At 34.8% G+C, this 26,439-nt stretch overlaps 2 protein-coding genes across 5 annotated transcripts; one reads left to right on the top strand and one right to left on the bottom strand.

Moving 5' to 3' along the window:
* The first annotated feature begins 296 nt into the window (after positions 1–296).
* LOC124410823 (probable RNA polymerase II nuclear localization protein SLC7A6OS) lies at positions 297–2,736 on the top strand. The gene is made up of 3 exons (XM_046889469.1): positions 297–567; positions 1,321–1,587; positions 2,132–2,736. The coding sequence occupies exons 1-3, from the start codon at positions 406–408 to the stop codon at positions 2,594–2,596; spliced, it is 894 nt and encodes a 297-aa protein (XP_046745425.1). The 5' UTR covers positions 297–405; the 3' UTR covers positions 2,597–2,736.
* Positions 2,737–9,592: 6,856 nt separating this feature from the next.
* LOC124410996 (serrate RNA effector molecule homolog) lies at positions 9,593–25,444 on the bottom strand. Of its 4 annotated transcripts, none has more exons than XM_046889797.1 (16): positions 25,346–25,443; positions 24,797–24,927; positions 23,534–23,794; positions 22,611–22,805; positions 18,752–18,818; positions 18,131–18,393; positions 17,616–17,803; positions 17,372–17,506; positions 16,506–16,753; positions 15,674–15,814; positions 15,318–15,557; positions 14,674–14,844; positions 14,044–14,306; positions 13,369–13,644; positions 12,937–13,068; positions 9,593–9,700 (listed from the first exon to the last, which is right to left on the bottom strand). In XM_046889797.1, exons 2-16 carry the CDS (start codon positions 24,919–24,921, stop codon positions 9,622–9,624), a joined length of 2,784 nt encoding a protein of 927 aa, XP_046745753.1. In that variant the 5' UTR covers positions 24,922–24,927; positions 25,346–25,443; the 3' UTR covers positions 9,593–9,621. The 4 variants fall into 4 exon arrangements, with proteins under 4 accessions (XP_046745753.1, XP_046745752.1, XP_046745755.1 ...); XM_046889796.1 differs by having other exon boundaries at positions 12,937–13,071; positions 25,346–25,442; XM_046889798.1 differs by lacking the exon at positions 9,593–9,700 and adding an exon at positions 12,228–12,507 and having other exon boundaries at positions 12,937–13,071; positions 25,346–25,444.
* Between the last annotated feature and the right edge of the window lie 995 nt (positions 25,445–26,439).

Here is a 26,439-nt window from a genome sequence, read left to right as displayed (position 1 = left end):
TCGCAAACAGCTGACATACGTTTTTATATATATAAAGATAATTAATTCAAACAGAAATAAAATGAGATCCACTGCTGACTCACATGATCAACTTACGGAACGCGTTTGCTGCCGCTTTGGACTGCGGACACATTTTCATGAACCGTATTTTGCTGTCGCAGTGTAGCGCTAAGGTAGCAACATGCTGCCACAGAATTCTGCTGCCCTTGGAAATCCAACTTAAGACCAACGTATACCATCGGTTTTTTAATATCCATATCATTACTACTCTGAAGGTTGCTGCGAAGTTTCAGTTGAACTGACAAACGCACAGGTATTCCGTCGGTTGGTTTTGTTCAGTGCAGCGAACATCATCGAATATTCTCGCGATTTCCAGCTTCATTCAGTTGCATCAAATAATTAGATATGGCAGCGGTTTTGCGTGTGAAACGAAGAAACCACGAGGAACCTCTAGAGGCTTTAGTGATCGCTTGTAAACGGCGAAAAACTGAAAATATCGACGCCGCAGAGACAGCCAGCGACCCTGTCACAGCTGTATTAAAGTTTGCCGGTACGGTCAAAAATCAGGTATATATAATTCATTATATTCGTACGCGAAATACAAGTTAGCCAAAGTTTACGCAAAGATAAGTAAACGCATTATTCACTAGAATTATACGTAATGTACTCTTATTCTGAAACAAGGTTATGCATGATTGCCACTCGATCCGATATTGGGGATTTTCCTTTCATCTAAAAGAATCGTGGAATAAAGCCAGGGTGTTTTGTTGAAATTCTGGAAACATTAAAAATTTCAAACTCCAGCTTTTATATCCTTCCTATTCTTATCTTGTTAGCAAAATTTTTGGCGTACCTGTTTATGTGTGATTATTGAGTTTGTAATAAAATTTTTGATATGAACAAAGTTTAATACTTTGAAATAAATTGAATATAGTTTCTAACGATCGATTTAATTTTCTCATTCATCAATCTAATATTAAAAGATACGAGGTAATTGGAAACTTAAGAATTTTGGATCTGGAAAATGTAAAAATTCAGGTAATCTTTACTCCCTGCAATATGTTTTCTATCTAAATTTCGGCTAGCAATTTCAGAAGTCATTTTTCAGTTCCGATATTGTCGAATCTCTTTAATTTAAATTCAGCAGTTTTGACGGTTTCCATCTTTAATTTTCCCACATTCACTTGTTTTCTTTAACCCCCTGCCTTTTTTGCTTCTCTTTTGCAAACAGGAATTCACTATCGTTAATTGTAATGTTCGAAATTGTACTTGATTCAAACTAACTTTCCAATTCACCTTTGTTTTACTTTTTACTTCCAGGCTGACAATGTCATCGAGTACATCAGTAAAACACTCACAAAAGAAGAATTGAAGGCAAACTTCAAGCATCATGTTGTGACCGATGTTACTTCAAAGACACGTGAACAGACTAAACAGAAATCACAGGAAAATCGGTTCAAAGTGGTAAACTACTTTCGCTCTCTCGAACCGAGCGATGTAGAGGAACTTGTCAACAAAGAAATTTCTGTAATTGATGTCGAAGATTCCACTTTTCATATCCCTGAAGAAACTGCTGTCACTACACAGGTAGTTCATTTATGATTTTCATTGCAACCAATGCTGTTTTCCACCGGAGAATCGTTAGAATGTTGGGCTAAATCGAATAGGCTCTTCCAGAGATATTTGCTAAAACAAAATGTACATCTTATTTTCCAAAAACCACAATTTGGAAACTGAAGAACTGCCTTAGTCAAATTGGGTCTATTACCTTGGTTTCATTGAACTTAAAACTGATCAGATTTTAAGCAAAAATTATCTTTGTAATGTTTTTGGGTTTTGGAAATATACAAAGACTGTCAAATATAATTATTTTCGGAAACAGCATTGAAAAGCAGCGTAAATTTCTACAGATTTGTTCGTTTCACTTTTCGCTGGTTAGTTTTTTCAAGTAAATAATATTCTAATTAGAAGAGTTTAGAAACTCGAGCATTAAAGTAACAGTGTCAATAAGAAAGTTGAACAACTTTCTATTAGGAATGCTTACTGTAAATACATTAGATTAGAGAAAAAAAAAAGTTACAGATGCTTAAACACCAAAACATCCCTAACAATTTGATATGTCCCATTTTAGGATGAAAACTACGTCTACGATTTGTATTATACACAAACAGGTGACGACATGCTGATAGATCAACTAGTCTCAGTTCACCCGCTTCAAGAGGAGCTGGTATTTGGCTCCTACAGAGACAACGGAATAGATGCAGAAGTATGCGATCAGTCCGAAGACTCAAACTCCGAATCGAATTGGAGAAACGATTATCCGGATTCCGACCATTCTGAGAATTCCATATGCGAGGAAGATATGCGGTCCGCAGTGAAGAGGATAAGCCTCAGAGATGATAGTGAAGTGTCAAGCGACGATGAAGACCTTGTTTACGCTCTAGCTGAGGACGATGTCGACCGCTTCGGCTTCGAATACGCAAAATACAAGGCAAGGATCAAAGCCGAAATGGACGATGATTTTGCCGACGCGGTTTCGGGCTCGGACAGTGACAGCGAAAATGACGAGTATCGGCAGTACGAAGACCCATCTTAGTTTAAAACTGAAGTAATTAAATCTCGTTGCACAATTCGGCGATAGTTATAAAATTATGATCAACTATTACTGCCTATATTATACGTATTCGATGGACTAATTGTTTTGTACTTGAGAGATTATAGTATTAAAAATTTTCACACTGGTTAATACGGCTTTATAATTATTTACCGAATCTCATAACTTCTTTTGGTATTACGCAAGTTTTCACATGGTTCAAAAACTTCATCGAATTTCATCACGTTTCACTGAGAATCCTGGAGAGTGAATAATTTGAAACTGTAAACATAGAGTCTGGTATTTTGCGATGTGACCGAAAACAATGTGATTTTCCGGATGCAACTACTAGACTATTTATTCTGCTTTTCAATGCTATCGAATTTCTATCATTGAATAATTGGATTGGATGCTCTATCTTTTTTCCGATTCAGTACAGCGATCATGAGCTTTCTTCAATTGCTAAAATCGTATCGAAGAACGTAATCGCATTTTCTGGTCAGCTGTTTATTGTCCGTTATGCATAACTCTGAAAATTTAAAGGTGCATTGATCTAATTTGAACATAGTCTGAACGAAACCTGGAGTTTGTGATTAATTCATCGTTTCAGGTGACACTCAATGGTCCAGAAACGACTGAGTAAGGCCAGTGTTTTTAAATTCGTACAAGCCTGGTTGGGCTTAGGAATATCTTCAGCTTCTGATAAGTTCACGATAGCATTTGCAGGACACTTAAATTGTTACAGCTCAAAAGTGTTTCAATCTTAGCATGTGAATAAAAAAAAAATTATACAACATTATAAAATTGCATGGTCTGAAGTATTTTCATTTTTAAGCTAATGTTCCGGTTTGTGCATCTGTCTTACGACCAAAAAAAAAGTTTTATTCAAATACGAAGTACGAACGTATTAAAACATTGCCTGCTCGGAAAAAAAAAAATTGCGTTGAAATAAATTTTCTCCCTCGTAACATAAAAATTATTTAACAGATTCATATTCAATCGAAATTTGTTCAATTTAGAAGATTTTTCTTCTGAGTATAAAAATCCTTCATTGCTCGGATTTAACGGAACAGGCCAATGAAATTAGCGGTCTTAGTGCAACGTAAGTGCTTATGACGTTACGAAATTGATATTTACAAGCCAGGTCAGCGGCACCTTAAGAACGGTTTACAATGTTCGTAACCGTAACCGCTTCAAGTGAACATTTCAGTTTCCATAAATATAAAAAGCTCGTCCACAATCCCAAAGCCCTCAAATCGTCCAAATCGTCCAAAGCCCTTTGGCTGTTCGTATAACCCTTCAATACGAAGTTAAAGTTTGGCTAGACCAAAAAAGCATGGTGTGATTACATCACGGACTAGACTTTACTGAAACGGATTTTGGAAAAGTGTCACTACCAACTGGTGCTGTAAACCATAAAAGAGCTTCCTTATCCTCCAACTTCCTACTTCTGAAGCTGTTACGGTTATGGCTACGAACATTGTAAACTGTCCTTAAGCTTTGTGCCATGAGATGGAGTTTTAGTTGCAAACTTTTAGGGCAAACTTACAATTAGAATATATATGCTCTAAGGTTTGAAACGATAAATACGCAGGAAGCACTCCAGCAAGCCTATTGGTGTGTCGTACTTGCACACGTGGGTGTTCACCGAAGTAAAATCGCTATTTTACACAAAAATTATGGTAACTCAAGAGAAGTTTCTGTATTCAAAAATATGAGAAATTTAGAACGACAATTTCAATGTAAATTTAGGAATAAAATAAAGTAAAACTTGCAAAAGCAGAATCACGGCATGTCAACTAAGCGCAGTAACCAATCGGTTCAATTTTCCCACTTCGAAAGCATGCCACATTGCCACGTCATGATCACGAAAATATGTAAGACTAAGGTGTGATCCACTACGCGTTTCCACTTGCGTCAGACTTTTACAGCTATAAGTAGCAGAGATACGCTGCCGCTCCCTGCGGAATATAAGTTCATTTTAACTTTGCAAATTTCGTTCTGACTCTTCAAATACTTATAGAAGGTAAGGTACTTTTCTGTTATTTTATTATATTTTGTGTTTGCTATTTACATTTCTCTTCCCATTTCTCTCAATAAAAAAGCTTTACATATTCTTTAATTTTACGAGAATCATGCGTCCCGTCATTTATACTATGTCATTTCATTACTATTGTCAGTAAAACTTTACGTTCAATCGAAAGTTATCATATATTTTCCCGAAAATTCCAATACTTTCCATATTTCTTTTGTTTAATACAATTTGATGCATTAGTTATAACAATTCGTGCGGTACAGTAGCACAATTTGTAAAACATACAAGTGTACACATTTAACATTTACAATAAAAAGATAAATGTGAAATCAATTGTACCTTTGACGAATTAGAATTTGGAACACTCTATCCGTTCGTGTGATAGAGTGACTGTAATAAAGCCATGTCAGTCACAGAATAAAGTTAAAATTAATTTAATCTGAATTGTGCGTGATAGAAACTCAAAAAAATCTCAGCTACTTACTATGACACTTTAATTGACGGCAATAAGATTATATCAACTTACATCGATATAATCATTTCCATACTTATTATATTTGTACGTGGTAAAATCAACATGAAGAATCTGGGATATTATTATTATTATTGTTGTTGTTGTTGTTGTTGTTGTTGTTGTTGTTGTTGTTGTTGTTGTTATTGTTGTTGTTGTTGTTGTTGTTGTAATTCTAAAATGTGTACTTCTTGTTTAATTTACCGTAATCGTCGTTGATGTCATGAATAAATTAATTTAAAAAAAGTCTTGGAGATCGCACAAGAATATTTTAAAGCCAAGACAATTGTATCCTGACTGTAAATTTTCGTGTGTTAAATCATAAAGCGTTTTAAAACAATGCGTGTAATTTATTACATGATTTATCTGACAACTTCAATACAATATAATAGTTTTAAAAAAATGTCAACTTCAGCTTTCAATCTATACATTCCACTCGGAGTTTAGTGATTGCTCCTTATCAATTTTCCTGTGGTCACACTTTCACCACGAACAGATTATATTCCAGACCTGTGTATGAAACCACGATTGATACGTACTCACATAATAATCGCCAGCGAATTTGATGCTTTTAGTTACATATTTATTTTCGATGCGCTGCTTTTTGAACCATAAAATGCGACTACAAAAAACACGCTAACTTTACGCGCAATTGCAACTGGCGGCTGGAATTGGTATAAGATCTATCCATCGAACTATTGGACCAAATTTTACGGGGTTTGAAGAATTTGTAGGTGGCTTTGAACCATTCTTACGTGGGATTCAGGGTTATGAGATACGATACAAGTAGATTATTGACATAATATATTCTAAGTGTACAATGCTTGATGTTTTGCACCATGTATCAATAACCAAACACCATAATCTCCATAATAAAATTAACCAGTGTATAAAAGCATGTCCTCAAATTTATGTATTAAATTTGCGTTACAATAAAGTCGAACCGATTGAAATTTTGTATTTACTATGTTTGTTTAGTTTCAATTCGTGAAACTGAATCAATGGAATGAGCGGTGAAAGGAGCTGAATGACGGACGGATTTTGCAGGACTGGGTTTCCTATACCGGACGCATGGAAGAACAGGTCATCAATAGAACTGTGACGGAGAAACGACGAAGCGACATCACAACATTAGGCTGTGGCAGCCGGGAAACTGGAAGTACTGAAATGGCAGGTGGAAGAACAAGGTGCTGATGCTGACACTAAGAAAAATAACGGTTGAGCAATTGAAATAATGCGCTCTCGTTTCGAACCGTCTTTCTTCTTAGTATCAACACCAGCGTTCTTCCACCAGCCACTTCAGTACCCCCAAATTCCAAAATTTATCATCGATCCTGGTTTTTTATTCGCACAATCGTCAGAGCGTAAGCATCCTCCATTTTTTCTTAGCGTTAACATCGACGCTGGCTGATATAAGAGTGAGGCGTCGATGTTAACGCCAAGAGAAATTTAGAACGGATATCACGGCGTGTGACTGATGCAACCAGAACATGGAAGGACTGGTCAAACGGCAAGACGCCATTTTCGCGCTGAGGATGATCGAAGAATACTTCCAAATACTTCTGCACGGCACCTTATATCGTAACCATTAGGGTAGGCCAAAAAAAAACTTTTAATTTTTTTTTCTTTAGTTACCATGAAAATATCGTCCGAGATGACGAAAAAAAAATTCTGAAAAAGTTTGAGCTCTTAATATTAATATTAAGGGTTGGCGCATCGCGCTTTTCGATTTTCCATAAGAATAACACGGCAAAAATGGTTCTTGCTCCTTGCGATTTTTATAACTAGATAACGACGCGTCTTACAAAAAATTCATAAACATGTTTTTGTAGGAAATTGAACGTTCTACAAAAGAGGTCTGTTGTCATTTTACGATAAATCTACTCCTTCAAAAGTTATTTGAGGTCAAACATCAACAAAAAAATCTCAAATAACTTTTGAAGGAGTAGATTTATCGTAAAATGACAACAGACCTCTTTTGTCGTTGAACGTTCAATTTCCTACAAAAAAAATGTTTATGAATTTTCTGTACGACGCGTCGTTATCTAGTTATAAAAATCGCAAGGAGCAAGAACCATTTTTGCCATGTTATTCTTATGGAAAATCGAAAAGCGCGATGCGTCACCCCTTAATATGAATATTAAGAGCTCAAACCTTTTCAGAATTTTTTTTTCGTCATCTCGGACGATATTTTCATGGTAACTAAAGAAAAAAAATTAAAAGTTTTTTTTGGTCCACCCTAGTAACCATGTCTATTCGATACTGTAATGAACCTCATTTTAATCACCACTGAGTTATTCTATGTGAGGCGAACCTCATATAATCAAGTTAGCAATTTTTATGTTGTAATCTTACTTATCGATCGTACACTGGGTTCGTGATATAACACGGATGCCTGAAAAACGCCTATTACAGCATCCTCTTGGTATCGCACAACTTTGTACAGAAGGTTCCTGATTAATTGCGCAGCGGTAAAACGCATCAAGGAAGGCAAATACCAGTAGACGGCTGAAAAAGTGGGTTAACTTTGAGAATTTACATTAATAATATCTCGAAAGCCAATCATTCAATTCGGTTGGGGTTTGTATCATTCAAAAGTATGCATATCGGGCTTTATTAAAATATTTTTTTCATTCAAACGGTCGCTACTTTTTGTGAGAAAAAAAATTCGAATCACAACGTAGAGGGTAAACTATCCAAGAATGCTGCTCCAAATTTTGGGGAAAATTTTTTAGAACCTTTTTTGGGACGTCGTGGCCATCGTAAAATTTATCGCCAAATGGAATGATTGACGTTATTGTCAACAACAATGCATCTTATTAATCGATTTTACAATTAATGAAATTAATACGTAAATGAAACTCGATCTACATACTTTCAAATCAAATAAACTATAATTGAATTGAATAATTAGTTGACGCGATGTTATTATACACATGTTTCCAAACTTCACCGACTTTTTCAACAGTTTACTTGTTATTCCTCCTCAGAATGCCATCTTATAACTACACTGATAAAAAAAAGTCGTAGAATCAACTAAATGAGCGATCAAGTGCGGGGAAATGAATATTTATTTGTGTCGATTCAAGATCTTTTGGTCTAACGAAATGTTTACTAATCCAACTAAACATTTAAACTAACAAATAAATATTCAATTTCCCGCCCTTGATCGCTCATATAGTTGATTCTACGACTTTTTTTTCTCGGTGTATATAATATTGATTCTTCAGTCCAATCCCTTTAAACAATAAATTTTCTTCTTGACTTCCTTATAAATTTTGTGATTTGCACGCGAAATTTGTGTTGTTGCATGTCGATTTTATCATCTAATCATTTGTTACTGTGGATATTTGTGAATAAATAAATATAAAATATATTTCTGTATATGGATTGAATGAACAATGAATTGAAGCATTTCTTTACTGTGACTACCACTTACAGGGTGGCTACTGAAGTCAGGACCACAAATTCCCTTAGAATTCCAGGTTTTTCTAGGCAGTTGTTCAGTTTTTACAGATGTATCGGAGAGGTGATTTTCTATTCGTGGCGCACTTGAACAATGTTAGTCAGTGTGAAGGAAATTGTTTTATTTTTTATATATGCATTGGATAAAATTGTTCGTACTTCGGTCGTTAAAAAAGACAATACCTATTCGTAAGCTTCGGATCTATAAGTTGATGATTGTTGTATTAATTAAAAAAAAAAATTGCAGTTTCCCTACATTTTAATTCAGACAATGCGACACATTAGTTTCTCGCATATTTCGATTGACCAATTCAGTTGAATTAATAATACTTAATTGGATCGTTACCAAAAATTTATTCCCAATATAGTTCATTGCATATACATATATGTATAATAAGTAGCAGATCAGAATTGTACACCATTAAAATATATTTACGAATGTAATACATTTGATCAATCAGTACCTACTTGAGGTCTATATAACTGTGAATAAATGAAGCCTGAGAGAATAATCCACTAAAAGGCTTTTATTGTACAATTAATATGTACGTACGTTGTCACTGATCCAAAGCTTAGACTACAGAATAAAATTTCTTATAATTCAAAGTAATATCGAAGCTCCTGTTTTGTTCAATTGATTTTTTGCAATTTCTGGTTTTACTTTACTTTGTAAAATATATCCAGTATCTTGCACATGTGCCTATCGCACTAAATAATCAACTGAATTTAGTTTTTAACGCAATGTATTGAAATACATATATTCATTTATTTATACACTGAAATTGATTCCTTGACTTTTCTGTCCTCAACAAAATTTCTGTAATATTGATACATTACTGAATTATAGTAAAGTTGACGAAATTTTATATAAGCCTTGAAAAACCAATTCAAAGAATATCTGACGGATCGTGTTATAGTACTAAAAGAAAATTACACCGTTGACTAAACAGGTAATATTGTGTGCTGCGTTTAAAAGTCGTCGCGATGCGTTATTTATTATTATTATCATTATCATCATTATATAAATTCGTCTGGTTCCCTCGGTGCGTCAAGATCTCTGTAGTGGATCACTGGCCTCATGTCGCTTCCGCCACCACTGAAAATGAGAGATAAAATAGAACAAGAATAAACTTTATTCGGTGATGACGACAGGACCAGATTTCTTTCTTGTACCAAAATGTAAAGAACACAATTCATCATCAAAGGTAGAAAATAAACAGTACAACAAAAAATTATTAGTCTTTGTACAAACGATTTTAAAGATAATCAACAGGTTTTAGAATGCACGGAAGAAGAAACAAACAACATTCAAGCGCGTGGCGAATAGATCATTTTTATTCCAATTTTTCTTAAATACCCGTATTCCGTTGCAGAATCAGGCAAGAACAGAAGTAAAAATTTCAAAAAAAAATAGGTGTAATCGAAATGGTGATGAAAAGGAAAGGTGAAACGTCACGTGGGATACGAAATATCGAAATACGAATAAATAAAGGTTGCAATTTGTAACATACATGATGCGCATACATCGTGCAACGAATAAGCATATTTTTACATGTTTTTGTTGTTAGTTTTTACGTTTTTTGTTTACTTTAACAAATTTTCCAATCAACTGAACTTCTGAGGGATGAAATTGGTGTGGGATAAAAAATAAAAGAAACGATTAATCAGGAACGAAATATATTTTCATTAATCTCCTCCGGGTCCATGATTTTTATTTATTCTTTTATTCGTATGATCCATCATTATTTATTACTATCATTCATTTATATATTTACATATATATATGTATTATATACAGAAAGTTACTTTTGATCTAAGGCCATAATGAATAAATTCATGACGCCGATTAAAGCGTTTTGTACCCATTTTGTGAATGAGTTTTTACCTTTTTTTTTATAAACAACGATAGATTTTCGTCTCACCGACTTAAACGAATATCTCCATCGTGCTCGTGTAAAATTAAGAAATTTAATCGTTCAATTGTTGAAATAATTAGCAATTACCGTAAAAAGTTTAGTATGAAGTTTTTAGCATGGTTAAACACGATATCAAATAATATTCACAAAAAGAACTGACATCAAAAAACTAACATAATAATAGTAATAACAATAATTATTATTATTTGAGATTTGATCAATTGTTTATCTCTTTCAATCAACAGAGGCGCAAATCGATTATATTCTCGAGTTACAAAAGTTTTTTTGAAACCATCAATCGCATACAAGCTTAGTGTTTATAAATATTTTTTTTATTTGAACTGTCAGAATACAGGTATAAATTTTTTATTAATTTGTAACATCAAAAACGAGTTTTGGGTATTGAAAATTATTTCAACAACTGAATAGCTTGTCCAGTTGATTGAAACTAAAACTTTTATAAAGAATTTTTCAGGAATATTATAAAATTTTAATTTGAATTACTTTTTATTTTATGACTTTTGTGACTTAAGTTGTGAAAGAATTGCTGAATAAAATATACTTTACAGCGAAACCAAAAAAAACGAGAATTCGAATAAGATCAAATGTAAATATTAATAAAGAACCGGAAAGAAAACGTTTGAAAATCTATCGATTACAAAAAAAAAAGTGGACAACATAGGTGTTTAGACTAATAGATAATACTAATCCAGCTTTAAAGAATGATTGACTTTCTTATGAAAAGTTAAGTAAAAAATCGAATAATATATGCCTAACTAGACGTTTATTGCTAGCTTAGAATTTTCAATAACGTGCCTATCACCAAATTAAAAAAAAATAATAAACGCCCATATACCGTGTGTCCATAAGGAAAGTGCGCATCTTATGCGCGTGCGTCAAGTCGTTGGAATTTTATTGGCAGACAGTTACAGCCTGATTGAGTACCCAACGCAATACCATTCGCAACTTTCAGAAAATGTCCCTAGGAGCCTACAGCTAACGGTGCGCCTCCTAGGGACATTTTCTGATAGTCGCGATTGCTATTGCGTCGGTTGCTTAATCCGGCAGTAACTGTCGGCCAATAAAATTCGAACAACTTGACGCATGCGCATAAGGTGCGCACTTTCCACACGGGCACACGGTATATTCTGATGTGTGTAAATTAGTTTGCTATACAAGTGCGTGAAGTAAGTTTTTACGTGCGATGATTGTACGAGGTCGTAAAAACTTACGCATGCGTATTGAACGTTATTTTTATTATAACAGCGCGCGCAGGAAGCAACTTTTTGATTGATCGTCATTTCCGTGCGTAATCTGCTACTTGGTACTACTTTTTGGCATAACGTGCAGAAAGTGAGGTCATTTCGATACAGTTATGCTAAAAAGTAGGAAATATAATATAAATAGACAGCACTTTACGCACGGAAATCACTTTAAAAAAAAAATTTACTTTATACACGCTGTTATAAAAATACTTCTTTTGACTTTCTCATTGTAAAATTTTAGTCATTGTTCCCAAATATAATATAAATAGGATCACTTTCATTGTTTTATCGTATTTAAATTCTGTGATACTGCGATATAACATGTGTTGGGCAATTATCACGCGTCGTTGAATATCAATCAAAGTATAAATAATCTAGATAAAAAGTCGATAGAAAATTTTCATAAATCAGAGAGATTGGTATTTTTTTTTTTTTTTTGTTTTTGTTTTTTTGCGTTATTAAACCCCGTATCAATGGAAATTTGCTATTTTCAATTGACACAAATGGTGTTGAAATTACAGTTTAATATCCTCAATTGAAGCGTTAATAATTCACAAATAGGGGGGGAAAAAAGAACAAGAAACAGAAGGAGAGGGAGAGAGAGATAGCAACGGAGAAAAATGAATCAGGTTGGGATATATAAAACTTAAAAAATGTCCATGTCAGGCTGGTCCAAGTCGTTATAACTAATAACAGGCCTTGACGTCGAGTCTGGAGCAGCCCTGCAATCATTACGTGACCCTTATACAATAGAAAATAGGATGCAAACTAGACAATCCAGCCATTCCTTTCATTCACTGATAGGTGAAAAATTTGTAGAGCGCATGCGCAATTGCTAGATTTGCAGTCATAAATTATCAGTTTCAGTGTAAGTCATAGTTTAATCATAAATTTTGAAATCGTTGTTCATTTGTACTAAATCAAATAATGAAAAAAATTTTAAAAATGCCAAATTAAGCAATTATTTTTCTAACTATCATGTTTTGTAAGAACTATGTGGAAACTGTAAGAAGGAATTTCTTTCAGTGTAGATTTTCAGTAAAGTTTCACAATTCTGTTATCGGTGTCACGACGAACAAGTTACAGCATGCGCTTCTAAAGTAGATGTTGAGATTGTTAAAAGAAATTCTTTGCCATTGTTTAAAACTCACCGTCCTCGATTGAATCCCCCACGATTGGGACGCGGCATTCCGAATCCACCGCTAAATCCACCACCACCTCCGCCATATCCAGAACCGTAACCGCCGCCACGTCCGCCGTAACCTCCGCCATATCCCCCAAATCTACTGGGAGAAGGCAAATGAAATTTTCCAATCAAACTATCTGTAGAAACTTTTCTCAAATATGTTATTTGAATGTGCACGGTGTCATTTTCTGCTTCTACAATTCTGACGCTTATTACCAAATAATAAGTAATGAACATTAGCGCTCGTAAAAACTACAAAGTAGTCGACTTGTTGACAGAGGTAGCGTATAAACTTAAAAAAAAGAAAAACCATCAAACTTCTTGATAAATACAGACTTAGGAATAATTATAAAATTGGGTGCTTATTCATTGTTTGTAATATGACTAAATCACTCACACTGCGCCACCGTAAGGTGAAAATCCATCACGAGGTCCTTCTCTAACAGGCGCTTTGTTACCCGGATGTTCAGAGAGCTGAGGACGCTTCGGATCCTTCAAATAATTGTTGAAATACTCGGCCTCAGCTTTTACCTCTGCTACCTTCTCGCCATGCTTGTTGAAAATATGTTTTCTGATGAAATCCGGCCCCTTGAACTTTTTCCCGCTCAAAGGACAAAGCCATTTGTCTTTCGAAAGCTCTTGCGTGTTCGCTTGTACGAACTTTTCCACCTCACTAATCGATGACGACGATGTTAAGGATATGTATTTAGAGTGCCATTCTAATACTACAGAAGCAAATTGAAATAGTTCTTCCAATTCATCGATCAATCGTTTTTCTTACTCATCGGTTAATCAGCGGTTACGATTAACCGATTAATGGAGGGTTTCGCTGAATTCTTTTTCCGATTGCTTACACAGTAATAGTTCAAACGTCAAATTTAAAACAAAATAAATTTCAAAATTGAGTCTCAAAAGAAGCCGTTACAAGGCAATAGCTTGTTCATTCACCAATGTAACTGATTCAAATACAACCGAAACGAACCGTTCAATTCAATGCATAAAGTAAATTGCAGTACCGAACGTAAAACATGTGAAATTATAGACGAGTAATAATTTTGTAAGAAAAGGATACGCTTCAGAATTTTTAGCGCCAAGTTTGTCGAATTCATCGGAGGTAGTTGTTGCCATGGGTGTCAGAAATACGGACATCTTGCTCTCAAAATTACGACAATACTCGGAAAGTTCAGTCGCAGATACTTTGGCGGTTGGCGGAGATCCTCTGACGTGCATTATACCACATCTGTTCGGCATCTCGTCTTCGTTCGGATATTCACAGTGGTTGTAGTAATCCACGGAATGCACTATACGCAGGTAGAGAACCAGTCTGTCCAGAACCTGAAGTAAACCAAAATGAAGAATTCAGGTATTACAGGTAAATGAAATGCAATGAGATACAGTTACTTCGATTATTGTTGTTTCATTTTAATAACAGACTGTCCATTAAATTTAGTTCTGAAAATTTCCTCCTTTTTCCTCAAATAACTGTGTGAATCGTGTTAAAATGTAACATTTTTCGTGTTCCAAATATGACGTTTAAAACGTTTCCCATGTAATTGATAATACATGGGTTTTATATAAAAAAAAATGGACGTAACATCGAACTCTCGCACCTTCTAAAAATCGCCTCGTTACCCCCTGGAATTAGATTCGTATTCTAATTTCGCTGATAATTCTTTTCTTGAAGCAAAGTTTCATAGAGTACCTTTATAAGCAGCGGGTCACGTTCTATGGGACCATCGCCATCGCCGCCAACTTGTCCTTCCTCTTGGTCTCCTGACATACCGAGAAGTTCTTCCTCCTCGGCTGATGCTTCCTCTATCAAATAATCCGTTATATTCTTCAGGACCGGATTTTTCGAAGAGAGTCCAAATGCCTATTGAAATTTTTTTTTTTTTTTTTTAAACCAATGTGACTACACGGATTACATATTGAAAAAACATACTCAGACAACAGATAACTATATGCCCTAATTGATGCCTGAACAATGTCTCATAACATCATGGGTTATCGTGTTTTGACAGAAAAAAGTTGCTGAATGCATTTTTTAACCAGAAAGATCTGTTACATCTTTTAGAAATAACGATATCTTTTCGAGGTGAAAACACGAGTCGTATAAAATATTTTGAAAGGTTTTTTTCTTTTTTGCAACTTTCAAGATTGTACTCTAGAAATTTTCATGGATGATAAACAAAACGAATCAATCTATTTAAGATATTATTGAGGATTCAAGAATTCAAAACGAGTAACTAGAATTAAAGAAACGGGATTTTTTCAAATTCCACAATTGAATAGCCACTAACCAAAGTAAGAATGAATCGAATGAAGGATAAACAAAGAAATACGTACAGCTTGTTCCACTTCGTTGGAGGTTCTGCTATCCTTGCCATCAACGCCCTCTTTCGAAGCATTTCCATCTTTCTTATCCTCGTTCCAAAGTCCTATTCTGTTGTCTAAATTGTGGACGATTTTCGCACTGAGTTTTATGTCGTGTCTGACGATTTGTTTGTGCGAAGTAAGTCCATTGACCGTTCGAATACGCCGAGAAAGATCCCGATTAACAATTGCACCTAGTTCACAGTCTCGAAGCTGTAAAATGCGAAACATGATTTATTTTTTCTGTTTCTTTTTTCTGCAGCGTGAATACAAGAACTTTCTTTTCTCACGAGAAAGAGAATTGAAAAATTATATTTAGGTATACGTACTCTTATATTATTCAGGCTCCAGCAGATCTCTTTTATGTTAACTTGACGCTCGAAAGACACCCATCCTCGGCGGAACCAGCGTCTCTCTGGTTGAGGATCGGCGATAGCGACTCGCAGAAAGCCAGGGAACCGTTTGCACATCTGTATATTGTTAAACTTCAAATTAGACACGGCGGAATGTTGTATGGGAAGAAAACAGCAGCCTGTTCATGTTCATCTTTTTTAAAACAAGTTGCTACATTGTTCGAGGAACGATTTGCCCCGGTATTCAAACCACAGAACTGCCACATTTTTCTATTCTAGTTGAAAATCAGTATGTGTAAATCTTTTCTACTTATGCGCTTGCCGATCATCCAAAAGTGAGGAACTGAACAATTTTAAAGCTGCTTCGTCATTGAAAATGGATGATTCACAAAGATAAAAAATGATTGAAAATGATCCAAATCTGTATAAATAAACTGTTGTGAAACCAATTTGTCAAATGAAAATAAATGATTCATACAGATGGAATACGAAAAACACTTGAAAATAATCAAAAACTGAATAAATGAAAAGTTTTGCAACTAATTAGTCATTGAAAATAGATCATTGAGGCAGAATGCAATAAAAACAAAAAAAAAAATTAACAAAATCCTCTCTCGATTCTTCGACTTTGCATTATTTAGAAAACAATGATCTGAGAATACATTAGAACAAGAACAAACAACTTGAATTCAAGGTCAACATGAAATTTCAATATGAGATTCGTAATTACTCATATTTCTTTATACATTGCAAATAAAATATCTATCCAATGACAAATTTCCAGCTTTCAAGTTGTCTTCGTACTCACCGCCTCGACTTCAGCTTTAGTAATAGTTGGCGCTAAATTCCTGAGAAATATGCTACTAGTTTTGTGGAGTGCTCTTGGTTCTCTGTCTTTCTCCTCGGTAGCTAAATCGATAACAGTTTCAGGTTCGTTGGCATCCTTGCTCGTTTCTTCCTCGCCCTCTTCTTTGTCTTTGCTTTCGTCGGCTTTCTCATCATCTTTGTTTTCAGTTTTCTCTTCCTCGTCTTTGTCCCCAGATTTTTCTTCAGGTTCTAAAAAAAAAAAAAAAAAAAATAAAAAAAAAAAAAAAAAAAAAAAAAAAAAAAAAAAAAAAAAAAAAAAAAAAACATGGTAGTAATAGTCTTTATCTTTCTTTATTCTCATACTCTGTAAAGAAAACGCTGGAAGCCACATTAAAGGAATCGCGTAATTTATTGTTGAGAATACAAATGTTCTTGGTCTTCTGATTAAAAACAAAGAATAAGTCTCATTGACCTAATATTACCATTTTAAATACGCTTGTTTCGCTCTCCGTATTGAAAAACTGTAATTTTAAGTACAGTAAATTATAATCGGGAATTTTTATAAATAAACAAGAGCTTCAAATCATAAATTCCCAGACTAATATTGCTTTTCAAGTATATAAGAAAAGGAATTTAAAAGTTCAAGTGAATACGATTAACGGTTAATTGCTAGAAAAATTTTCTGCCTAAGCGGCAAAAAAATTCAATTCTTCTAAACTTCCAAATTAATGGGGATAATCATACACGACTTTTGAGAATCGATCTTGACGCAGAATAATTAAAAGCCATAAACCTAACAGGCCGACCATTATTGGTCTACAAGTTTATATACGAAATAGTATCTCTTGTTTTGTTTCAGATACTTACGAGCATCAGTTTTTGGAGTGTCTGGCTTATTGCTGTCGCTGTCAGAAAGGCTGCTCGAACTGCTGCTGCTGCTACTACTGCTATTACTGTCCGAACGTTTTCGCTTCTTGGAGTTTGGTTCCTCAGATTTTTCCTCTGTTGAATAATAAATCGGAGTATTTAAACACTTGAGAGGAAAAAACTATTTTTTTCGCTCAAATCAAAGCTCGAGGAATTAATGATAAAACTGGTGAATTAAAAATACCTTTTTCATCCGGAGTTTGAACCTCTTGAACCTCGACTTCTTTGGCCTCAGAATTCTCAGCTAATTTCTCCAGTTCGTCTTTCTTCTCCTCTTTTTCTTCATTTTCCATTTCAATTTCACCGTTCGCTTCATTGCTTTCATTTGGTTTTTCAGCATCTGCTGGTTTCTCAGATTTGTTATCATCTTCCCTGAAAAGCGATAGAAATATAAACTGTACGGGTTGAAATGTCGAATTTGAAAAGTTCCGAAAGCACCAAATTCCGAACTTTTTGGTGACAAAATTCAAAGTAAAAAATCAAAATTTGACGATACGTCAAAGTTTCAAACGGTCCAAAACCCGAACGCTTCAAGTTCCGAAACAACATAATTGTGAAAGGACAAAATGGCGAAAAGGCATAACTCCGAGAAGTCAAAGTTCTAAAAGTGCTAACTAAAGTGCTGTTTTAAAAGGTCAACCTAGAATTCGCTCAATTCTTTCCAATTCTCAGTAAAAAAATTTCTACTCGCGCACTCACGCTTTTTCAGGCTCCTTTTCCGGCTCTTGGTCAACTTTTTGTTCTTTAACTTCCTTCTCCTTAGGTGCGGGAGTAGTTTCTTTCGGCGTGGGAGGATTCGGCGGTTTGGCGTCAAGAACTTTGAGGTCTTCTTCGGTTCCGCCTTCCAGTTTAATAACGACCGCGTCCAAAAGGTGGAGCAACGCGTCTGCTTGGTCAGCATCGACAGAGACTTTGTCTATTTCGCCTAGCCGAAGCATCTCCAAAAACACTTCGACGCGTTTCTAAATTAAACATATTAATTATATTAAAATGCACTAAATTCCTCATTGGCATATTTTTTATTATCCAAGCAATGATTTTTCTTAAGAAATTTTCAGAGCGAATGATGAGTAAGAAATTTTTTTTCTATACATAAGATTTCAAAGCTTGAGCAAGAATTTTTTCTCTTCTTCTTATTCATAAACTTGTTTTGTTTGGATAAGAAGAACGATTTTTTCAGGAAATTTTGTTTTTCTAACAAGTAAAGCATCACATAAAGGAAAATATATTTTCGTCGGGTTATTGTTTTTCAAAAAAGAAATCAAAATAGAGAATTTTTTTAAACGAACTAAATGCAAACTGCGAAAAGTCATCTCGTACCTTGAGCGCAGATATTTGTTCATCTTTCCGCTTGACAGATTCTTCAGGGTGGTATTTTATCTTGAACCTATCGCCGCATAAAACAAATATTCTCAATTACAAAATGTCAATACTTAAACAGAAAGAAACAAAAATAGTATAATAATAAGAATAGTAGTAATAATATTCTGGCGATAACAATTTCAGAATAAAAAAATCTCTTATACTCGGTCGTATGAAATGATATTTTGATTTAAAAATTTTAACTTAATATAAATAAAATTGATGCTTGATCAGTCTGACAAATTTTTCAAACAAACACAAAGAATTAGTACGCGAGCATTCTTCATCAAGAATAAATTTTGTGAGATACAAATACTGAAAAAGTTTCAGCGACGCGTTCAAATCCTGATCTTTTAAAAGTTTCGTATTCTTTGTCTTGATTCTTATTCGTCTTCGAAGTTATCGTATGAAGGAAATTATCACTGGATATTCGATAGGAATCCACAGAAACATTATTAAGAAATTAAGATACATCTTTTTGTTTTTTTTTTTATCATCTTGCAAAAACGAAATGTATCGAATATCCGGTGTTCAAATTCAATCACATCAAGGGTGGATAAAGAAAAGTGAAGAAATATTTTTAACGTGTTGTTATCTAATTCTAAGATAGCGAATAAGATTTCCCAATAATTTGTTTTAATTTTACAATATATTAAGAATTGTCACATATTCTGTAAGCAAACGTGAAAGAGAAGATGAAAATTCAGTGAAAATATTATTTAGAAGCGTTTTTCCACTCTTGATCTGATTAGAAACAGTTTTGTTATTCATGTAAGTTAAGAATATTTATAGTACCTTGAAGTAATGAATAATACATCTATAATATTATAAAGTATCCCGTCTTAATCTACCCGAAAAAATTATTCTCTTTTAACACAACCAGAAATCGTAGTCAACCAACGTTGAAGGGTTACTCGTGACGGGACAATTTCTTTCTAAATATGTCTAAATTATTGCATATGCAAATATCTGATGAGAATTATACACTCTAGATTAAAGTCGCTACTGAAGAACATTCAGAAAATGTTGTATCCTGAATTCCAGAAAAATGGCTTTATCAACTTGAATTTGATTTATCACTTTCCAAGCCTCTCTTGCTTCCAGTTACCGAATCGCAAATTTTTGAAACTTTTCAATCATTTTTTTGCGTATTCTAAATTCTAAATTACAGAGGAACGGCTCGACTGATTCGGACAAAATTCTAGTGACATACGAAGTAATTGGTAAAGAAATTTTTCCAAACTCCTACTATTTCCTAACGAACGAGTAAATCGATTCGATTGAAATTTGTGTGGAAAATGTTACATTTTTTTAGCATCTCTCAGCTCCTGGTTATAAAATAGACAAATCTTTGAAAAAAAAAACCACAATTCTCAAAATTCTCTTACAATTTGCCTAGAATTTGGTATTTATTATAATTCAGTGTTACTTGTTTGGAGATAATTTATTCCACAACTTGTTACTCGATCGTTTGAATTGTTCTTTTACATGTATCAATTTCTTCCTCGTTACTATTCATTAGTTTGAAATATTTTTCAATCTATTCGAACATCCAATAAACTAAACCGAGCTACGGAAACTAGGAGTTTGATAATTTGGTGCAATAAAAGCTGAACTTTTTTGTTTTTCCGCGACGTATTGAGTGTATGGTCGGTAAAAGAGAATAATTTGAGAAAATTTGAGTAGGCGGATTAGGACGGAACACATTGGAAAAAACGAGTGTTATGCATGTGACAATGACAGCATGGTTCATTTACAGAATGGAGCCTCACCTGTATTCTGATATATGTATTTGCTCGCATTCAGTTTCTCGACGTTTCTGAGAGAGCGATTTATAGATATCTAAAACCATTATTTCATAACGGCAAGTTGTTGATATATAAAATATTATTTGCGGGTTTAGAACGCGGCCTAAGCGAGCATATTTGGGCTTTGCGCGCCCAGCTCGTAATCTCTCAGTCATATTTTGTAAACTTATTTCAAGAAACGGCGTTTCTCTGTTTGTTTGTTTGCTTTTTTAAGGTCTTCTCGTTGATGCGCGTGACGCGGTTATTAAAATTTTCTTTATTCGTTAAAAATCGTGTCAAAAATAATAAACGGACGTTGCGACCTGTGCTCGAGGCATAGGGCGACCGGCGGCTCTGTGTGCTGTAGGGATAGACAGATCTGATCACATTGTTACAAATTTTACGAAGATTAAACTTGGCTTATATCGTTTGATCTTGGTTTTTTCCCCATTTCTTTCGTCTTTTTTTTTTTTTTCAAGAGGCTGATGTTGGTCGAAAATCGATACTTTTTATCCATTTTATTACAAGATAGTCGCCAGTCGAGTATCCATCAAATTATCATATTCGTTAAGCTACGAAGATCTCTTTAAATATACAAACGTAGAAAACAGTAAATTTGCGAAGGAAAGCTTAGATATCGGCGCTTAAAAGTTAGTAAAAAATATGGATTTATTCGATACCACTCAACGATTGCTTATTTTACTCGGAAGTCCATTTTCTACAAATCCATTGAAAAACTTATATTTCTTTTTTATTCGTTTTTTTTTTTTTTTTTTATTGCATCAGCGTCTTTGAATACTTAATTTTGAAATATTTCAGTAAGGTAAAGAAATCTGTTTCAGTGACTTTGTAGAAAATAGTCTTCTGAATAAAACGAGTCGTCGTAAATAGTCGAATCGAACGAATCTAATAGATTTCCGACAGTTTTAAAACGATTTAAAATTACTTATAATTCAGATATTTTCGGTGTTTGTATTATATTGAAAAAAATCTTGCTATGTAAATATGTAACAGCAAATATAATAATTAGATAAATAATGAACGTGCAAATATTTTGTAATAAAATTGATAATGAGCATTGATTTTGGCCAACAAACCTTATCAATTTCTAAATACTTGGTATTCAATTTTCAATTATTTTTCTTTTCTTTCCCTTAATACCATCAACTTTCCATCAATATTTTTCTATTCTCTTTTGTCTATTCCGGCCATCTTCTCACACTTCAAAAACGGCTTTCCTTTCGTTCGGTATTTTCTTTACTTTGTCAATTTTAGCCCCTCGGCCCACAAAATAAATAAAAAAATAAAAAAAATACAACAATTAACAAAAACTTGTTCATTTTCAAAATTTCTGCAAGAAAACTCTCAAGAACTTTTCTTACGATTGTGCGATTGAAAATCATTGACCGACGAAATAGAATTGAAAGAAAGAAAGAAAAAAAAAAAAACACATAGATAGGATAATATTCGTACTGTGAAAATTTGTATGATGTAGAGAAAAAAATAATAACAATTCCGACAATACTCAGTAGCCCAATAATTGTGATAATCTCATACAAAGTCCGACACGTAAGAAGGAATACAATGATTTTTTCAAAGATTTCATCGCAAACAAAAAGCCGTTGTTGAAGTCGATACAAGCGTAATAAAAATACTAATAATAACAATAACAATAAAAATAATAATAAAGATAATAATAATGTTACCAAATTATCTACATTCTGAGAAAATCATCGGTATTTAATTTCTTTACATAATTTTTTTTCCCAAAACTTTCAACTAATTTAATCTGATTTTTGATTCGAATTTTGAAACACGTGCCAAGAAAACTCCAAACCCTGTGTATGAATACGTTATTGCAGCTCTTGGAATAGAGTTTATGAAGTGACATACATACTATATATATATATATATATATATATATATATATATATATATGTATTGTAACATAAATATATAATAACGATAAATAACAACAATGATAAAGATACAATCACAATGTAACGAATAACCTATGGATCGTCACTTACCACTCTTCGTCCTTGTGAGCAACAAAGAATTCGTTGAGTTGCTGCCGCCTGAACTCCAGTTTGTACTCGTTGTAACGTTTTATCGCTTCCTCATCTGTAATTGAGTCTTCTTGCGTACCAAGAAACGCCTTGAACGACATCATCGGCGGCTGCGTCTCCACATTCGAATTACTGAAGTTTCCGGCAACTTCGCGACTGCGAAAAATATCAGGGTATATTAGAAATAATAATATATCTATAGTTTTCTGAATTGGTAGATAACTTTCAGTTTAAAGGGAAAAGAAAAGTTACAAATGCAGGTCAAGCGAAAGAAAACACTCGTCATAAAATTACTCTTTCTATACATTGAATTCAATCGATGAGATTTTGCACAGTTCCAGAATTTTTTAATAATTTTAAATGATTCTATATGTAATTTCAAAAATTAACTGATCGCTATTGTTAAATTGTTTTCAACATTGAAACGTCAAGCTTCACTTTTTCTGCACGTCATTGAGAGATTCGAGACTTATTCTATCCCTTCGTTAAATTTGCCAGACATTTATTTTTCTATTAAAAGTACAAAGAAGCTACGGTAAGAAATCTCAACAGCTTCGAGGTTTTTAAAAGTCTTCGTTGTTAGAACTACAAACTCCAACAATCTTGCGAAATGTGAAGTTAAAATAACGAATACCCACCTCATCCTGGCCAAAAGTCTAGGCGTGAATCTGCTGCGCTTTGGCAACATTCCGTGCGAAATAATAGCGGACAAAACTCTATTATCTTCAAATAATCTCTTCATGATTAATTACAGCGAGACAATAATGAATGACAGAATAAAACGAGCACGGAACCTTGTTCTCATCGATCTTTAGCACATGCAGCCATTTGTGATAAAAAATTAACGAGCATTTGAAGAAAAAAAAAAAAACAGAAAAGCTCACCTGTTGTTGTTTGAATGGTTGCCATAGTGATGGTTGCTATGGTGCGCCGGCGCGTAATGATCTGGACCCCAGGAAGTTCCGCCGCCGTAATAATCGTGGCCTCCGTAACGCGGACGGTCCTCCCAGTCAGCCCGCATCCGCTTCATCGGCGGAGCCATTTCCTGAGATCGAGCTGGGCTGTATCGTTCCCGACCTCCGCCTCCGCCACCACCTCGATACTCTCGGTACTCAGGCCTCGCTCTCGGACGACTCGACCATTCCCTGAATGGGAACAAAAGTGAAAAGGTGCATTTGGTACAGAATTTTGTCTCAAAAATACAAGTGCATGGCTTGATAAAAGAGGAAGAATTGATGAATACAAAATTGAGTATGACGTTAAAGTTTGTAAAGTTATTGGAATGGCGGATTATCAGAAATACTCGTTGTTTCGAAACTTTCTAAACTGTCTGAAATATAAAAAATGTACATGTGATGCTGCAGTAGCAAATTCGTATCTTTGAAATTCAACTCCTTCAAACTTCATTCTGAGTCTGAGGGTTGTTACATTTTTTACTATCACACTGAATTCTCTGATTTTTACAGGTTTTTTATAAAGCCTATAGACGAGAGATTTGTAGCTTAAACGATATAAAATCTATATTGATAACGGCACAACGTTAAGCGTAAATGAGTCCCACCGTCTGAATTGAAAATTTGGAAACAAAAGGAAAAGCAGTTTAGAAGATCCCCAGCAGTATTTTTTTTTTCAACCATTAGGTTTAGGCCTCACAGACGACCATGTCCCAGACCCCGGCGGTATTACTTGGGCAACTGATACAATACTTTCTAAACAGTTTTTCCTCTTATCCGAACTTTCGTTCAAACAACCCAGGTAATTGATCCTTAATTCGACGTATAAATTATTCAACATACAGTTTTTCACACCAACACAACGAATGATTGACTCTCATTTGCTTAAATAATTAATCACCTAATGAATTTAGTAACGATAATGTGATGAAACGTTTAAGAAAAATTAGGCATCTCCAACTATTTCGAATACATTGAGTTTGCTAATTATAAATTAGGGATATGGTATAACTTAGTTTCAAACAACACTGCTGTAGCGAAATGACATATTTTCTGGAAAATCCATTGTTACTAAAATGTTGTCAATGCCCAGACTGCTGTTCGATCGATGTGTGTTTTTGACAAAGTGTATAAAGTTGCCTCCGCAGTGCTGAACCTGGAAAAACTCAGTTAGAACATGGGATTTACACCCACCTGTCGACCCACTCATCTCGGCGACGATCATCACCGCGTCTTCCTTCTCTGGAGTACGACTCTGTTCTCTCGCCCCTGAATTTGTCCCTCCGTTTTCTGTCGTACTCGTCGTCAGAGTCTGCCATTATAATCTGTAATTTGATAAACGATAGATTCAGCTAGGTGCCAAGATAATAATAATAATCAAAATGATTGTTCACTTTGCTCAGCTCGTACAGAGTCGTAGATAACTTAGCACAACTCAAGATCTACTATAATAATAATGAAACAGATTATTGTGCAAGGCGCCCAGACCGTAGTTGAGACAAGGTAAAAGCTTTAAGGGACAGAAAACGCTAATCTCTGATAGATACAAACTCGTTGCAAAATTTGACTGCCGTTATTCTGTGACACGCCAAATGACGACGCGTAGTCTCGTTGACTTGGACGGCGGTACGGAGACTCGAGTGACGCGTTATTGGGAGGTTATGCTCGACGTTTCAGATCTAAGGGCGGATTATTATCATGCGAAATGTATTCTTATACAAAATAAAATCGCAGTACAATTACTTGAACGGTCGTGGATTAAAAAATCGGCTTCGCCTCGCGGCGCTCAACACGTAGACACACAATTTCCCGTCCTGCGGCACTTCGTTATGAGTAACCAGAGTTGTCTGCGATGCAGGATAGCGGTAGGAAGGAAGCAGTATTTCGTATGGGGTTTCAGCTGAAAAAGTATCGGCCACCAAATATTAGTTCAAAAAGTGACCAGAATGGCGCTCATAAGCAATAAACGTCACGATCTGATTGGTGTTTGGTAATCAGGCTTCAATGTGATTGGCGCTTTGTGGAGCTTAATTCGTTTCTCTAGTATTTTGGTTTTGCCACGATCTCATAGGTATACGTGGTGTGAGTATACATGGTGTGCCTATGAGCGCAGAGGAGAGGCCTAGGAAATAAGGCGGCAAAATACCATAGATTAATGGTGATTAATTGTTGTGACGTTAATCTGCATGGGGAAAAAATGAGCGGGACTTTGAATAACTCACACCCTTAGGGTGCGTTCCGAAATTAGCTGGCAGCGTTAAAAACTCCCTAGGACAGAGGCAGAGCAGCCTCGAACTCGTCAGCGCAAAAGAGATGAAAGATTGTTGATAGCACACTGAGAGCTAATATCGGAACGCACCCTTCACCCTAGATGCTCTAATCTCATACCGCAACTATGGATGCGTTCCGAAATTAGCTTCTAGTGCTATCAGCAATCTCTTATCTCTCTTGCGCCTGTGAGTTTGTCACTAGTTCTGTCTCTGTCCTAGGGAGTTTCTAACGCTGCCAGCTATTATATTAGTGCCTGGTGCTGTCAACAATCTTTGATCTCTTTTGCGCTCCAAAGTTCGTGATTAGCTGTGATACTGTCCTAGGGAGTTTTTATCACTGCCAGCTAATTTCGGAACGCACCCTATAAGTGATGGCATTACCAAGCAAGGTAGCATTCGTCAGAAAAATAATTCCCTAACAATATGTGAATCTCTTTAGACAGTTGGTATACATCTCACTTAAGAGCTTTAACTTCGAAAAAAGGGACATGTCGTAAGAGTTCTAGCACTGATCTCAGTGAGATCTGGGTATTGAGATAAAATGTATATGCTGTAAGGATAAAATGG

This window comes from Diprion similis, chromosome 10 (assembly GCF_021155765.1).
Source record: "Diprion similis isolate iyDipSimi1 chromosome 10, iyDipSimi1.1, whole genome shotgun sequence".
NCBI classification, from domain to species: Eukaryota; Metazoa; Arthropoda; class Insecta; order Hymenoptera; family Diprionidae; genus Diprion; species Diprion similis.
The sequence above is the reverse complement of the archived record's forward strand: the minus strand, read 5'-3'. Positions and strand labels throughout refer to the sequence as shown.

Excerpts from the sequence above, each read along its gene's own strand:
- LOC124410823 (XM_046889469.1), top strand. The coding sequence starts at position 406 with ATGGCAGCGGTTTTGCGTGTGAAACGAAGAAACCACGAGGAACCTCTA. Across the intron at positions 568-1,320 it reads CCGGTACGGTCAAAAATCAG|GCTGACAATGTCATCGAGTA; the intron begins GTATATATAATT and ends TTTTACTTCCAG. Across the intron at positions 1,588-2,131 it reads AAACTGCTGTCACTACACAG|GATGAAAACTACGTCTACGA; the intron begins GTAGTTCATTTA and ends GTCCCATTTTAG.
- LOC124410996 (XM_046889796.1), bottom strand. The coding sequence starts at position 24,921 with ATGGCAGACTCTGACGACGAGTACGACAGAAAACGGAGGGACAAATTC. Across the intron at positions 15,558-15,673 it reads GGAGCCTGAATAATATAAGA|CTTCGAGACTGTGAACTAGG; the intron begins GTACGTATACCT and ends CGCATTTTACAG. Across the intron at positions 14,307-14,673 it reads GTGACCCGCTGCTTATAAAG|GTTCTGGACAGACTGGTTCT; the intron begins GTACTCTATGAA and ends GGTTTACTTCAG.